Raw genomic sequence first — 17465 nt, 5'->3', positions numbered from 1 at the left:
AATGCACGTTTGGGGGTTGCGCAAGTGTGAATTTCTGCAAATTTGGGACATTGGGAAAAAAATCTGAGCGGATGATGGAATGCAGACTGAATGAATTTTTAAATTTCTATACATCCCTAACTATGCTTAATATACATTCTAGGAGGTGAGCCGATGTCTTAAGCAGTTCATTCTGCCTGCTGCTCTACAGTGTCACTTTTCTCACTACTCCAGCTGATCACAGGATCCCTGAAATAAAACTCTCCACAGGGTCAGCCTAAGACATTTTTCAGAAAGACAAGATCCCCTGCCCTCAGCCCATCACCTTCCATGCACAGAAGTCTACTGGACTGGCAGCTGAATCTTGCTTTAACCTTGGCAATGACACAGCATCTCCACCAGGTGACCATATGGGCCACAGGGCAGCAGAATAACTTAGGGGGCATAGGGCAGGTCACAACATGGCACACATGGTTCTATCTTCCAGACTTTGCAGCTTACCTGCCCCCCTCCCCACAGCTGACACCTCAGGTGGATGCCTCACTCTGCCTAATGGTAGGGTCAACCCTAACCCTCCGGGAGTGGACTTAGGTGCAGCTGCCTACAGCTCGCCAATTGCCAAAACAGTACAGCAAGAGTCTTTCAGAATACTATTGGATGATGCACTAAAAAAGTACTGTGTTTACTTGCCCAGCTCACTGCTCCTTGGATACTCTAATGGTCCTGATTTAGTAGGTACATATTTTCACCATGTTTCAGGTGTATACTAAATTTGTAATTAATAGCAGGGCTCTTAGCTCCCAATTATTTATTATTATTAATTGATTTCAAATACTTTTAACCCATCTTTCAGAGTGAAAGTAATATGATACCTTCCCTAGCAGAGACTGTTCTTCAGTCCTGAAAATGTTGGAAGGTATTGGGGGAGGAGCGGAATCAAAAAGAAATTTGTGTCATTGGAAATGTGAATTTTTTTAACAAGTTTGAAGTGAAATACAAGTGTAAACCGCCCAGAGAGCTTCGGCTATGGGGCGGTATATAAATGTAATAAATCAAATCACCTGCATAACCATGGCAACCACACAAAGCGATGTGTTGAAAGCAGCTGCAAAGCAATCCAAATCCCATCCCAGCTGTTTTGTGCATAGTTTTGCATTGGTTCTGCTTAACCCCCTTTTACCTTATGGAGAAATGTGTATTCTGATATTACTCTTCTATAATATCTTTGGTGGAGCAAATTACCAGATTCAAATGGAAGTGACGCTTTCATTAGGCCTTCTTGTGAATCTCAATAAACCCCTAGTTGATTTAACACAGAACAAGATTACCCATTTTCCTCAGTCAAAGGTGGAAAGGTAAATCCTTCCCAGGTTATGAACTGGGTCAGCTACATATTGGTCATGAATAGCAGCTGGGAACACTCTATACACCAAACAAGAGATCACCACCAATGTAGGATTATTACTGTGCCTTTCCATGGAGAAAACCGCGCATTCTCCAAGTATGCATCATGAAACTGAAAGCCCTTCAGGAAATTGGGATACTCTGCTATCGTTGGGCGTCCTGTTAAGACATCTCGGAGAGCATAAGAAAGCTGGTCTTGGGAAGCAACCAGGCGAGTTTCCAGACTGAGTGGTTTTGAAGGTAAAATGGAATCATCTGCAAATGACAGAAAGAATTGTTAAAGTGCCTTAACCCTGCTCATGCTCATGGATTTGAATAACCTTATGTCTAAAGGAGGATCTATAACTCAGTCAAAGAGCACTAAGGGTGAAATCCTATGCAAGTTTAGACAGAAAAAAAATCCTACAACTCCCAGCATTCCCCAGTTGGCAATGCTGGCTGGGGAATTCTGGGAGTTGGGGAACTTTTCTTCTGTTTAAACACGCGTAGGACTGTGTCCTAAGAGCACATTTTTTGCATACCGTCGTAGGGCTGCACAAATGTTCACATACAAATGTGTTTGCATGTATTTGGAATTGGTGGAGGGGAAGATAGATCCTAAAAATTGGGAGGTGGAGGCAAACATTTGTTGGGGAAGGACAGAAATTGGGGTTGAGGGAATGTTGTACTTAATAACAGTTTTACAAGGTGGTATGAGGGCTGGATCTTTATTTTGCTTGCTTGCTTTACTTTTAAACCAAGACTGTGGCTGGGTGCCAGGGTGTGCAAGCCCTCAGGAAATAGGGCCACCAGAATCCCAGGGAAGGTTGCTATGCAATAACATGGTGACAGTATCAGTGGCACTTTATGGGGAAAAGACAGCTGCCACCATGGTTCATTTCCCTAGCATCCCCAGTTAAAGTATATCAAGATTTTTTTAATAGAATCATACAAAATTATTTCCTCTCTCCTTTGACAGGAATAAATGCATTCATATACACAATATTAGCAAAGAAGAGTATGTTTTTCTTCCTTTTTTGAGAAAGGGAAGATAGAAGGGGAAAGTCACATTACCAATGTCATTTACTCTGTCTCTTGTCCACCTGCTCCAGAAATCTTCTGAGTTATTGGCCAAATTCCAGACATACATCAGATCCATGGAAAATATACTGCTCCACATACCTGTGAAATGGAAGAAATGTGAAAGTACTAAATAGGTGAAGTCTTGAAATAAAACCTCTTTTCCTTGCATTGTTATTCACTACATATCTTGTAATTTTTAATCTGTTTTTATTATCTAAGTCTAATTTCCTAGTTCCTCCATCCTATCTTGTTGTTGCTATTATAGTTCCATATATCCTAGTAGTTGTTACTATTTGCTCTACTTGCTTTTCTATCCTGAGTGGGTTTTATACATTTCGAACCATGTAAACCTTCTACTATAGTTCTATACTTTATACTATTAGTACTCCCCAGCGTCCTATTAATTTGTACTTCAAATTTACTAGTTTCATCCTGCAAATTCTTCAGTTTCAATGACAAAACTATCCATCCCTTACTTCTTATTTTTCTTGGGTTCTACCTCTTTTTCTCATACAGCTACAGTACCTATTACTCACCGTGGTTCTATAAGTAGATATAAACAAAGAACAGAAACATAGAGCAAATTGCATATACTTCCTAACCTGTGACCTTTGTTCTTGTCGAATGGTCTCACCAAAGGGGCATGCCTCTCTGACTGTGCCCCTCTGGCAACATCACACCCAGTGACATAATGACTGGCTTTTGTAAGAATCTTATATGAATAGTGCTTCTATTTATAAAAAGAAGAGCCCACGTGGCAAACAATGGTTCGAAACATGAGCTCCCAGGTCACTTTAGTACTATGGTGGAAATGGTAGCGAGGTGAGCTGTTTCCAGGAGAGGGGCTAGTTGTTACTCCAGAGTAGGTATGCCATTGGTGCATCTGGTCTAGTACTGTCAATATAGCCTGACAGCAACTCTCTACAGTTTCAGGCTGTTTTCTAGCCCCACCTGAAGATGCCAGGGACTGAGCTTGGGAACTTCTGCACACAAAGCAGGTGCTCGACCACTGTGCTGGGGCCCCTCCCTGGCTGAGGGAAAATCTCTAGTGCAGCCTCTATCAAAACCAAAAACTTGCCACGCTCACAACAGCAGAACAGAGCCAGAAGGGTTTTTTTCTCCATTGTTTACCCTATTTTATGCTAGTTTGTGTGAGTGCTAGCAATGTATGAGAGATTCATTGAGTTTTGATCAGGTTTTTACCCCATTTGCACCTTCGAGGCTGAACACAAACTTGGTTGCAATTTGCGGCTGAAGTCCATAGATTTCCAAGCTTGCAATGTGATTGCAGGCCGAAAAACAAGTGTGCATAAAAATGCATTCTTTTGAAAAATGCATGCAAATACACTTTAACCAATGGGAGAAGAATGCACACGTTTCAAAAACGCACACAAGTGATGCTGACATTTTGAAAAACACACACAAAAATACACACAGAAAAGAAACAAGCAAAAGCTCACAATCTGATATGGATATTTGGTCTGCTTTTCTTGAAACCTATGTATAACTCTCCCTTTTTTACTTTTTTTAATGAATGGTTACACATGATGGAAAAATGACGATATTGCTATATATGTAATATGTGTGGTTTCTTTTCTTTTCTTTTTCACAATGTATTTTCTGTTCTGTTTTGTTGATATTCACAATAAAAAGCGGGGGACACAATCTGATTTGGAGCCAAAATGAGCTTTGAGATGGAATTCAGACAACTTCAGTGAGCTCATGTTTTGCTGATTTGCGTATCCCTAGGGTGCTTGTCCCAATTTTAGTAACGACAGTAACTCCAGGAAAAGGATTGCAGAGTTTTCCTCCTGTTCTGGGGGCCTGTTGAGGAAACTGGGGGATTTGGGATCTAGCCCATCCAAAGACTCCCCTGATGCATTCTATGAATGCTCTTTTTTTTTTTTTTTAATGCTGCCAAGAGTACTGAAAGCAGAACAGCAAGAGTGGCAGAGCTTTCCACACCTGCATGATGGAGGCTTGCAAGGCCAACATTTTTTTCCACCCATGGACACCTGTAGGCATTGAGGGACATTCCTCCAGTGGTTCTGGGACTGCAGTCTTGCAACAGTAAAGAAATGTAATATGGTTTATTAATATTTATATTTTTATGAAATCTTTTTGCATTGTTTCCCCCCACCTCTCTCTCTCTCTCTCTGTGTGTGTGTGAATTTTATAATGTACAAAGGAAATAAATTAAATTTTAAAGTGGGGACCTATGAGGAAGATTTGTATATTTTGTAAGAGTTTTTAGTTTAGTTATTTATTTTTGCTACCTCCCACTTTTTTTGGGGGGTACTCCTATATTATACAGCTTTATAGTTAAAGTGAATGGTATTTTCAGCAGTCTGCCATTATAAAGCCTGGAAATTCTGTTCACCATGCAACCAAGGCAACTTATCCTGCAAGTGTCAAATATGACATGGAGAACCCAGCTTGGAAGGGGTATAATCTGAACAATTTCAGAACATTGTTGTTGTTGTTGTTGTTGTTATAAACAACTTCTTCTCCTTTAACTGTACAGCAGGTGCTGCTAAAAAACATTTGAAACATCAACTTCCACCCCTCAACCTGAGAACATATTTCTTCTAAAACTCCGAGCAACAAGCTCCTGTTTTCAATTTATTCCAACTGCAGGTAGGTTTTGTTAAAAACAAGGTAAACTTTCTCAACTTGTGACTAGTTGAGAGGACATAGAGAGCAATTTCAAATCTCTGCTTTCCTTCCCACAACTTTTCCCCATTCTTCAGCCCCACTTGCAGCTTCTGTCACACACCAGAAAAAGCAAAAACTAAAAACCAATACTTAACTATTTCTTTCTTACTATTTTCCCCTGGCACATGAGTTTACCTTCCATGAAGGAGATTCGTGTTTCTGGGAGCTTCTTCATCAATCGTCCCATGAAGAACTCACTACCAAAATCCTCTGAATGAATGGATGCTCCATGTTTTAAGCTTCCCACTTCATAAGGAGTGAACTCCAGCCACTCTGTAAACACAACAAAATGGAGGTTTAATGTGTACTTGAGATCCTCAGTAATGAAAGACTATAGTTTCTTCATTTGCTCTAGTCAAACTTTCCTCTAGTCAAAGGAGAACACTTCCTGCTGGAACAAAGAAGGAATTGCTGTTTTCAAAGATAGCCATAACAGTTACGGAGGAAGGGTTGGTGTAAGGTATCAATAGTGGGTGCTTTTCTTTTCTCCTCTCCAAGACCACAGTGTGTGGTAATGGTAAGCCTGTGTTCTGTTTCAGCCAGTGAGCCTTGTCTCAGTGAGGACCTAGCTTCATTGGCCACTATGAAATCAGGTTCACACGGAGGACTTGGAGCAAGTCAGGTTCAATGGATTCCAAACAAGAAGGAGTCAGTTTTCCCAGAAAAACAGGAACAAGATCAGAGAGCTCAGGGTGATGGTGGAGTGGAAGCTTAAGAAAGTTGCTTGTATGTTGTACCAAAAAGCAGCAGATTGTGACTGAGCATTAAGTATGATTTCTTTTTCAATAATAATAATAATAATAATAATAATAATAATAATAATAATTCTTACCCGCCTCTCCATCCTGATCGAGGCAGGGAACAACAATAAGTATTGATTAAAAACATAGTATACATTGTAAAAACTTCCTTAAAAAAATACTAAAAACATACTAAAACCAGCCTAAAATTCAACTGGATGGGCCTGCCAGAAGAGATAAGTCGTTATAGCTTTCTTAAATACTAAAAGACTGTTAAGTTGACGAATCTCTTCCAGCAGGCCATTCCACAGTCTGGGAGCAGCAGAAGAGAAGGTTCTCTGGGTAATACCTGTCAGCCTAGTTTTGGCTGAAGGAAGTTCTTCCTAGAGGACCTGAGTGTGGCGCGGGACAGATTGTACGGGAGAAGGCGATCCCGCAGGTAGCCTGGACCCAAACCATGTAGAGCTTTAAAGGTGATAACCCTTTATACTTCGCCCAGAAACTAATTGGCAGCCAGTGAAGAGATTTTAAAACTGGTGTGATGTGGTTATCCCGGGTGTACCGGTGACCAGCCTGGCTGCCATATTTTGAACTAGTTGAAGTTTCTGGACTAGGCACAAAGGTAGCCCTATGTAGAGCACATTAGGCTGTTTAGCCCCACCTCTCTATTAACTACAGCCTTCTCCCTCAAAAGGCCCTGATCTATTTCAGTAGCCTCAAGTTGCGATGACCACAGAAGTGGCTGCAGCAATGCTATCTTCATTGTGAGAGTCCTCAGAATCTTACGGTGACAATGAGATTCCCTCTGGACACAAAGGAGCTACTCCCTTTGGCCTTCCTGTAAAACTAGGTCCAAAGGAAGTGAGAATACCCTTCTAAAACCAAGCCCTCTCCCTGATTGTTAACTCAAAAGCCCCATCCTCTGAGGACAAGGGGCTGGAGTCCTAGACCATGACAGCCAGTCCCTTAAGCCTTCCCTTGCTGACTATTACATTTTTGCAATGTTTGATTTCATCGATTTACTCCTAGACACTTGGTGACCCTAAGAACTACTATGCCTAATGTTGTCATATAACATCAAACTGCGGAACAGATTTTAAAAAGGACAACAAATGATATAGCTCTTTAAACAACCCCAGCCCTTCATTCAAAGGTACAAAACAGAGCCAGTGTGTTTTAGTGGCTAGAGTGTCGGAATGAGAGTTGTGAGTTCTGGGTTCTAGTCCCCACAAAACCATGGAAGCTCACTAGGTGACTTTGGGCCAGTCACAGACTCTCAGCCCAACCTACCTCACAGGGTTGTTGTTGTGAGGATAAAATGGAGGATTACGTATACCGCCTTGGGTTCCTCGGAGGAAAAAAGGTGAAATATATATGTAATAAATAAATAAATAAATCACACCCTATTAATAGGAGACTCCTACACAGTCTGGAATCCGACATTTCAAAAAGGGTTTTCTGGTAGGAGTGGACAACTTATTTATTTATTACATTTATATACAGCCCCATAGCCGAAGCTCTCTGGGTGGTGTACAAAGTATGAAATTATTGTATTGTGCTTCCTCCTGCTCCCATTTAATATTTAAAAGACAAAATTTGCTTGAATTTGAATGGGATCATTTTATTACTAAAATGTAAACACTCAAAATTTGTCAATATAGAAAAAGTATCGGTATGAAGATAGGATAGTTAATTTATAATAGTACTGTTACCTCTAAAATCCTGAGCACTATAGTTGTCTTTGAGGTTGACAGCCATGTAAATGGGCAAGGGGTTCTGTCCCTCACTTACAGCCATTCGCTGATCTGAGAGGGTATGAAGGTCTTTCTGCAAAAGAAAGGGAGAGGTTTAAGTTTGGCTAGCTTGTGTGCATAGGTGGCTGTCTATTTTGGAGTTTTATTAAAGATCTCCAAATTCCCTTGGAATTTTGCATTAGGTACATTTGGTGGCAACATATGGTAGTGCAGAGGCCTGCTGGTTAGGCTACAAAGCCCAGTCCAATCCAATGCTCACTGTCACTGATGTGTGGTTGGGTAGGAATATGCAGACAGAGGAAGAATCAGCTGTGCGATGTATGACTGAGGAAGGGGGCAGGTAGGTAAATGCTGTGTGTGCACATGTAAGAACATTAAAAGAGCCCTGCTGTGTCAAGCTAAAGGTCTACCTAGCCCAACATCCTGCTTCTCATAGTGGCTATTGTGTACTTCCAGGAAGTCCAGAAGCATAATATGAAGGCAACAGCCTACTCCCATTGTTGCTCCTGAGCAGACTGGCATTCAGCAGCATACTAGTTCCATATAGCCACGAGGTCTAGTAGCCACTGATAGGCCTAACCTCCATTACTTTGACTAGTCTCCTTTTAAAGCCATCTAAGCTCATCATCTATCACACATCCTGAGGCAGCTGAATTCCATAAATTAATTATGCATTGTGTGAAGAAGTACTTTCTTTTCAAACCAAATCCATTAAAACCATTTTGGACTACAGCGATTACCTCGTCCTGCAACATGGACTCAATGACAAGTCCCCAGAGGTCTATAAATGAAGTCTTGTGTCCTTCGTTGGTTCTTTGTTTCAGTTCATTATAATAATACTTCAGCTTATCCATAGAAAAACAGTTAAACTTGGATTTGGCCACTTGCTTCCGGGCTTTGTTAATGGATTCTTCCAGGTATTTTTGTGACCAATCAGCATCCTCATACAACTTTGCCATAGTCCTGAATTTTAAAAGATGTAAAAATGTAAGAATGGCATGTGAATAATTGCATAGAAACCTTAAGTTCCAAGCAGGCCACATTTTGAGTAGATCTCTGTGCCTGAACTGGCAACGAATGGCAGGAAAGGCTTAATAACTGGAGCCTTGTACCTCTGAGAATAATTGGTGGAAATTCTTGTGGATGACTCTGCAGGAATCAGCCCTCTTCAAATATTAAACTATCAGCCATTATTATTATTATTATTATTATTATTATTATTATTATTATTATTATTATTATGCCATGTTTCTCACCTGCCCAAGGGTCTCTACTTCCCTTGCTCAGCTTCGCCATTTTCTTCCGCTGCCCCTTATGCCTGGAACGCTCTTCCAGAACATTTGCAAACTACAAGTTCAATCGCAGCTTTTAAAGCTCAGCTAAAAACTTTTCTTTTTTGTAAAGCTTTTAAAACTTGATTTTGATCTGACTTTTATACTGTTAGTTTTACTCTACCCTGTGCCTGTTTGGTGCATTCTCTTCCCCTTCTTATTGTTTTATTATGATTTTATTAGAATTAAAGCCTATGTGGCAGGGTTTTGCTATTTTATTGTTTTACTCTGTACAGCACCATGTACATTGATGGTGCTATATAAATAAATAATAATAATAATAATAATAATAATAATAATAATAATATCCCACCTTTTTTCCTCCAATGAACCCAAGGTGGCGTCCATCCTCCTCCACCTCTCCATTTTATCCTCACACAACAATCCTGTGAGGTAGATTGGACTGAGAGTTTGTGACTGACCCAAAGTCACCCAGTGGATTTTCCATGGCTGAGTGGGGCTAGAACCCGGATCTCCCAACTCCCAGTCCAACACCTTAGCCACTACACCACACTGGCTTAGAGAATGACCACAGTCATTCTCTGAGAAACGAGTCCTGAGATAGGATTGCAGCCTTAATTATTAAAATATATGATTTTATTGAATTAATCTGTCAATTAAAGTTGCATAGGTTTGCATGTGGGCAGAATATTTCTGAAATAAAAAGCATATTTCCTTTATTTTTAGATAACGCACACATATTTCACAGTAGACACCATCTTAGCGGAAATATTTCTTCTCTAAGATGTGAGGGAACGCCTCTTTTAAGATGGTGCTGTGTGCTATCAGCAGTTTGCCTTAGCAATCATAGTTTCCAATTTTTCCCCACCACCACCACCACATTGCTGACCAATTTATTGGCCACTTCTAACATTTAAAATCCATTAAATAAATGAGACATCGCTCATTTATTAAAAAAGGGGTTTTTCTTCCACAATGGAGGTGATGATGATATCACGGAAAGTCATGTTATTCTAAATCTGTTGTGCAATACTATGGTGCTGCACGGTATACAGTGAACTGAATAGGGTGATCAAAAGAGACTAAATAAAACAAAAATCCTCCTTACCATGTTGTGCCTGATAAGCCTGTGATGTATGTAATGCAATCTAACAGATTCAGTTTCTGTAAACCCAGAAGGCTTCCATACATTGCTGTGAATGACCTGGTTCCACCACCTGTTGTCATGACTGCCACCACAGGAACCTGTTTGGCACACAAAACTAACAGTGGTAAGCTAATGGTTATTATTCCAAGAGAATGGGTCTTTGTTTTTTGTTTTAATGAAAGAAAAGACTGGCCAGATGTTCTACATCACTGGCACTGTCAGTACAATACACAACTGCTGTTTGAAGGCACTGGCAGATTTTAGCAGCCCAGACGATTACATGTGTAGAATCCAGGGACTGTTTATCAGGCCTGGCCCTAAGCAGGTCACTGCATGAAGTGGGAACCTGCCACTCCCACCTGCTCTGCGAATCCACCAGCCAGTCGTCTTACTTTTTTTTTACATGCATACAAGTTCCAGGATCTCTCCTGATATTTGGCATTCTAGAGGCATTCAGGAGGCAGCTGGACAACCATCTGTCAGGGATGCTTTAAGGTGGATTCCTGCATTGAGCAGGGGGTTGGACTCGATGGCCTTATAGGACCCTTCCAACTCTACTAATCTATGATTCTATGATTTTGGCCAACCTCATAGGCTCTGTGTGACTCCTGAAGGTGAAACTCTCTGACAGGCTGGCGCACGTAGATGTGCCAAGAACAGTAAGCTGGGCAGATGGGCGAGGCCAACTGCGTTGGCTGGCCAAGCAGGTCGGATGGGCAGAGGTGGACAAGCTGGTAAGCGGGTGGGTGAGCATGCAGCCGCCTCTCGGTCTTGCTGACCACCTGAATGATGGCCAGCAGGACCAAAAGTGGTGGGCCCTTCCAAAGAGGAGAGTGGCATAACACACTGCTCTGCCCATATTCCGCCACCTGCTGTGCCCACATCAGGCCACTTCATGGTAGGGGCAGCCTTACTGCTTATTATCTTACCTTGTTCTCCCACTGTCCATACAGAATACAACTGTAATATACAGGGAACTTGTTTTGGATGGACTTTGTCTTCTTTGTGACAATATGGGCACTACCTGATGGGTCACGAGCCTTGGTAAACCACCATACTGGAACAAGGATAAGCTGCACAGCTTTTCCGTTATTAGGCTTATGTCATGTGTAGATTATCATGGCAAACCAGCACTGCCCATCTTTTCATACTTTCATTCAAGTGGCTGATATTCAAAGATATGTACAAAAGAAAAGACAATATCTGAAGAATTTTGAGCCATAAAACAACTGACTTGTTTTCTTCAAGGGATAGCTAAAAGAATGTGTATGTTCTCTGGCAGAGTTACAGTACTTCATCATTTAGCATACAAGATTGTTTTAGCTATCTCTTGGGGAGATTAAGAATGCAACCCTGTTCATGTCTACTGAGAAGTAAGCTCCACTGAGTTCCCTGGGACTTACTCCAAGGTAGGTGCATGTGTAGGGTTTCAATCCATTGTCCTTGAAGAAGAGTCTTATTTTCTGGAAGGGCTCTGTCACCTTGGTATTGTGCCAGTCCACAAGGCAGCTACTTGACTACGCTAGGCATGCTCATGAACGAGAAAAACAGGACATGCTCCGGCTTTGCTTACCTCATCATCCTGCAGCTCTTCCTGTAGCTGAACAGCCTTTTTCACAGCAGCCCCAACATATTTCCTTCTCTTGCTTAGGAAACTCTGTTCCTCTGCACACAAATCATAGGCTAAGCGTACATCTAGGTCTTTTCGCCTGCAATGTAAGACTTTAGTATGTTTTCAATTTTGCACTTAGCGTAATTTTTATAGCTAGGCTAAACTCAACAGCATGAGGATATTACGTATAAGGATGGCTGGACATAGGCTCTGGCTATGCCACCCTTCTGAAACTGATTCCCCCAAACAGTTGCCTCACATTAATTCAAGGCAAGACAGTCTTATTTGGACACACAAGTTAATCAGGTTGGGGGGAATTTCATAAAGCAAACTCAAGTAAAGAACCACAGTAAAGAACCATCCAATCTCTCTTGCTGGCCAATCACACTCTAAAAAATGAAACATAAATCAAGATCGGATATCATGGTAACTTTCGGCAGCAATTTGTGGGTTAATTAATTAAGCTATGTATTGCAGGCATGCACGCAAGCCGCACACAAGCAACATCTTGTTTTCATTAACTACCCTTGAATGCTGCATTCAAGGGTTGTTCTTGTGGCATCCGAACCCAGGAACCTGGGGTTGTTTGTGAGTTAAACAACCCCAAGTTAACCTAAGGCTTGTTCTTGGGTTAACTTGGGGTTGTTTAACCTGCAAACAACCCCAAGTGCTTGGTACTCCTCTATTATATCAGAATACTCTTCAAATGTTTACAGACACTTTTGAGAAACACATTTTCCTGAGAAGAAAAGGTAGAAATGCTTATGTTTAGAAGAAACTGGCACAGAAAAATAATATTTTACCATTCTCTTTCCTTCACATGCAGATCAAATGTTTTGTTCTGAAAAGCAAAAGGATAAGTAAAACTCAGGCACAACATGAAGTATTCCTTCCTTACAACCTTACAGCAGAGTAAACAACCCACACCTTTTATTGATCAGTTTTAGCTGCTACTGCAAGTCCAACATCGTGGATCAAACAGCATCCAAGGTTAGCAACTGAGTAGTTACAGACTCTCCAGACATTAACTTGTCATAAAAGTATTCCCCTTTCTACTAGAACAACTGCAACAATGGTTTGGAACAGAGGAAGCTGCCTTATACTCAGGTCTTAGCTAGACCTACCGGTCTAGCGGGATAGAGGGGTGAAGATCTTGCAATATTTTTATCGTGAGATCTCCCCCTCTGTTCACACACAGCGCGCACGACGACCTCAGGGGGAGAGGCGTCGCACCTGCCATTTTGGGTTTTTTTCTTAAAGGGGAAGATGTGCATGAGCACTCATGTGTAAAAGATAAGGATGTTTTTTTTTAAAAAAAAATCCCCGCTCCCCCACCCCACCCCCGATGGGTGCAGTGCTCCTGGGGAGCTCTGCACCCATTGCACAGATCACGGCTCCTCGTGAGGAACCCTGAGGAACTGGGACAAACAGAGATGCCCGGCCACACATTCTGTGGTCTCGGGCTCAGTCTGGCACCACGGAAAAACTGGGCTCAAAAGGGAGGGCATCATCCCTCTGGGATCCCGGGATCCCCTGTGCATCATGTGAATGCACAGGCACGATCCCAGGGATCGCCCCGTCTAGCTAAAGCCTCAGTCAAACCATACTGGTCCATCTAGCTTAGGCATTCCTACATATATTTACTGAGAAATGAGCCAAGTCAAATAGGTTTGCAGCTACTGTGAGGTCTGTGCTGACTGGCTGAAGCTCTCCAGGAGTCTTCAGACTCCAGGGCCTTATCTACACCAAGCAGGATATAACACTTTGAAAACTGTATATGGAGTGTGTCCTGAGCCTGAACAGTTGTCACTACTGTTACATACCATTATAAAGCAGTAGTCTAGATCCTGCTCAGCATTTCAGACAGGAGTCTTTCCCAGGCCTACATGGAAATGCTGGAAACTGAACCTGGGACCTTCTGCCTGCAAGTTATGGGCTCTACCATGCATCTGTGACCTCCCTCCTTTTCCTGACCAACATTTACATTCAAAACAAAATTATTTTCTTTAAAGATGAAGAACTCACCTCTCCCATTATTATTTCCTCTTCTATGGGAAGCTCAACCAAAGGCAAAGTCACAGTGGCATTACTTCCTGAGTTTTCTTTAAATGGATCCAACTAAATATAGAAATATATAACATATTTAAAAGGCGGTATGGAGCTTGAACATATAATTTCAACAGTCAGAAAAATAGATTAGCATCAAAGGATGTATTTATTACAAAGATGAAAAAAAATTTAAAGGATGAAATCTAATGTCATGTAAGTAGATTTCCATTTGCACTACAGGACTTCCCTCTCGTCTCGCCTGCATCCTTTCCCTCTCACACCCCCAAAAAATCTTCTCTAAAGAGTCCCATAATCCTCTGGAGCAGATATTCAAGATAGAGGAGCTCAGTAGGGAGGGGGAATCACCCCCTTTCCTTGTTCTGCTGATAGAAGCTGTATTTATTTAAAGTGGTTTTTAAAAATCAAATTAAATACAATTTTTTGCAAGCATGTTTGAGATAACAGAATTTGTTGGATAATTTCCCACCCCACTCTCCCCCAACATTTTTTTCCTGCCAAACAACCATTGTTTCTATTAGCAGTGGTAGCATACATTTGACCATTGCATCTTCTTAGGTAGCGTGACCTCCAGATTTGATTGATGATTCTTGATACGGTGAAACTGAATAATAATTCGATTACCAAGGCCGGAGTCAGGAGCCAATGGAATCTTCTGGGTTTCCTCATAGGAACCCCTGACTCTAAGTATCAGCTCACCTTCTAAATAGAAACAAACAAAAAAAGGGGATATTAACAAGAGCTGCTTAGTTCCCTTATGGGATCTGACCTTTACTAGTGGTGGAACCATTTGTCTGTGTGATATTTCTGTAAGAAACTGGTCCACCACCACTTGTGGAGACAGAGCTCCAAATTGGTGTCCTGGCATGCCTCCATATCCCTTCTCAATGCCTTGAAAATCACATTTTGTCAGGATGTAGCATTATCTTGTGAATAACAAGATACGGTGGCCCCTTCAGAGTGGTTTTAGGTGCCATAGTCTGTACTCAACTACAAAATAACTGACAAAATAAACTCATACACTGTCAAGTGTGAAACTACAAAACTCTATAAAATAAATTCACACCCTCTCAAGGGTGAAAGGTACATCCATATAAAATTCTGCACCTGTCCTTTAAAACCAGAACCAATAAAGAAAATGGTCAGGGGAAATGGCTAGTGCTGGACAACTTCAGGATGTCCAGGAAGGACCAACCCTACATTAGGCAGAGTTAGGCAGTTGCCTCAGGCAGCAGATCTTGAGAGGTGGCAGCAAGGTGTTGGAGGAAAGAGCTATATGGGCCACACAGCCTGCGCTATGTGCCCCCCAAGCTTGTCTGATGCCAACACTGTTCCATCACCAGTGCTAAAGAAAGCTTTAATAATCAGTTTAGTCAGCTTTTATATTTGGAATGGAGAGGGCGCCATCTTCTCCTTTTCCTCTGTCATCAAAGTATCTTGGGCCGGTCTTGGGTCCAGGCGCCATTTTTGCACTCCCACCAGCCCCTCTTGTGGACTGCATGCACACACATGCACACGCACACATGCACACCATGAGTGCTAAAACATGGAGGACATTTTTAAAAATAAAAACAATAAAAACAAAGTAGCATCTGGAGCTGCTACAGAACACCAAGTGCCATCAAATTTCAAATGCAGAATATCAAATAGCAGTTAATTTGACCTGTTTAGCATTCTGTAGAAGCTCCAGATGCCACTGTTTTAAATATATATGAGTCACCCTGAATTTCAGGGGTTGGCCAGTCTGCATGTTGCCTATAGTCCCTAGAACAACATCCCAGGGGCCACAGAATATAGCAGATTTCCTCTCCTGAGGCCATAGACACAGCTATGACCTTGGGCAGAGACACCCAAGTGGGGATATTCCCACCCACCTCAACCCCAACTCACCCCTCCAAGTCACAGAAAGCACCGTGGCAGCTTCTCTTCCAAGCACACAACGGCACCCACAGAAGGGTGTGCAGAGGCTTTATGGGAATGGGAGGGGGATGGACCAACACAGATCCACTAGATCCATGAGGTTCTCTGTCTCCAAGGCCCATCCCTAGCTGAGTGGGTGAGCTGGAAGGACTCAGAGGCACATCCAACTCTCAATAGTAAAACAGAGGAATGGGAAGCTGTAAAAGCCTCTGCTGCTCCTCTTGCTCTGCCTGGCTGTGGTCAGAAGAGCATAGGATAGATGGAGGGCACCAAGATCTCTGTCTTTAGAGTGTCAATCCCTTGGGAGTGCACTCCTAATAGAAAGGATAATATATCCACCAGTGGTTTCTGAGCTATTGGCCCAAAGCAATTTATACATAACCAGTTAAGGATACAATGAACTCACTTGTGTATTGTTGCTTTAGTTTCTCAATATCCACTATAACGTCCAGACATGAAACTTCACGTGACTGTAAGAAGAATGGGACTTAAATAATAGAATGATCTGTTGATCCAAATACTTACAACACAGCAGCCAGACTGGTTATTCCAAAGTAGTATATGAAATCCAGCCCTCTCCTTCAAACCCCTTCCTCCCACCCACAAACTCATTTCCCCAATGTTCCTGCTACCCGATCCTTTCCTCCCACAACACTCATCTCTTCCAAACTCTTCATCCCTCAGTTCTCTGCCTTTTGGGCTACTCTCATGACTGCATGAATCCATTCCTCTATATGGCTGGTATATATGTAACAACCAATGGAGGCAGCTCGGAAAAGTGCCATCACAAGCATGGTAATTAGGAGACGTTCCTACATTTTGTGCCTCCACAAAACCCAATTCTAGCTGGGAACATATTTATTTATTTATTTATTTATTTATTTATTACATTTTTATACCGCCCAATAGCCGAAGCTCTCTGGGCGGTTCACAAAAATTAAAACCATCATAAAACAACCAACAAGTTAAAAATACAAATACAAAATACAATATAAAAAGCACAACCAGGATAAAACCACGCAGCAAAATTGATATAAGGTTAAAATACAGAGTTAAAACAGTATAATTTAAATTTAAGTTAAAATTAAGTGTTAAAATACTGAGTGAATAAAAAGGTCTTCAGCTGGCGACGAAAGGAGTACAGTGTAGGCGCCAGGCGGACCTCTCTGGGGAGCTCATTCCACAACCGGGGTGCCACAGTGGAGAAAGCCCTGTGGAAACCTCTCACACTCCCAAGGCAATTGAATGGGGGTGGGTGGGTGGATCTCATACATGAAATAACCTGGTAGGAAAACAGCCAGCACAACTCTCCAGAGAGCTCGCCAGGCCCAAACGCTTCATTCTGAGGGGGTCCTTCCACAGAGACTTGTGGGCAAGTTGGTCCTGGAGGCTGCCAGTTCTACGGTGGCAGAGGCAGTCTCTGTGGCCACATCAACCACAATGCCTCACTCTGAAGAGAGGCCACTCGGGGTGAAACATTGAGGGAGGAGGCAGAAGAAGTGGCGGAACATCCTGCTACCTCAATCAGCTGGACATCTTGTGCTGCAGTCCGTCCCTTTTGTGATAATGGCTAATGCTGGGCGTTTCAGGGAGAGCCATGGACTATTATAGCAGTATTATTGTACCACCCAAACTCATCTAGCTTTCTGATGCATTTGATTTGTCCTGTAACTAATTACCCTACTTTCCATAAGACCATAAATGCCCAAAGAGTAATGGGGAGTGTCCCAGATGGTTAAGTGACCTGCATCACTCTAAGATTACTTTTCTTAG

General features: G+C 42.0%; 1 protein-coding gene across 1 annotated transcript in view; it reads right to left on the bottom strand.

Moving 5' to 3' along the window:
• Positions 1-17465, bottom strand: part of LOC134393424 (cytosolic phospholipase A2 epsilon-like) — a 101611-nt gene that overhangs the window by 5618 nt on the left and 78528 nt on the right. The window contains exons 8-18 of the mRNA XM_063118451.1: positions 16099-16162; positions 14308-14474; positions 13731-13823; positions 12509-12546; positions 11667-11802; positions 10055-10191; positions 8395-8617; positions 7613-7727; positions 5296-5433; positions 2437-2544; positions 1450-1638 (exon numbers count right to left, since the gene is read on the bottom strand). Of these exons, the coding sequence (XP_062974521.1) occupies positions 1450-1638; positions 2437-2544; positions 5296-5433; positions 7613-7727; positions 8395-8617; positions 10055-10191; positions 11667-11802; positions 12509-12546; positions 13731-13823; positions 14308-14474; positions 16099-16162 (1408 nt within the window). The remainder of the gene's footprint in view (positions 1-1449; positions 1639-2436; positions 2545-5295; positions 5434-7612; positions 7728-8394; positions 8618-10054; positions 10192-11666; positions 11803-12508; positions 12547-13730; positions 13824-14307; positions 14475-16098; positions 16163-17465) is intronic.

Source organism: Elgaria multicarinata, chromosome 2 (genome assembly GCF_023053635.1).
Source record: "Elgaria multicarinata webbii isolate HBS135686 ecotype San Diego chromosome 2, rElgMul1.1.pri, whole genome shotgun sequence".
NCBI lineage: Eukaryota > Metazoa > Chordata > Lepidosauria > Squamata > Anguidae > Elgaria > Elgaria multicarinata.
This window is presented reverse-complemented; position numbering and strand designations above follow the sequence as displayed.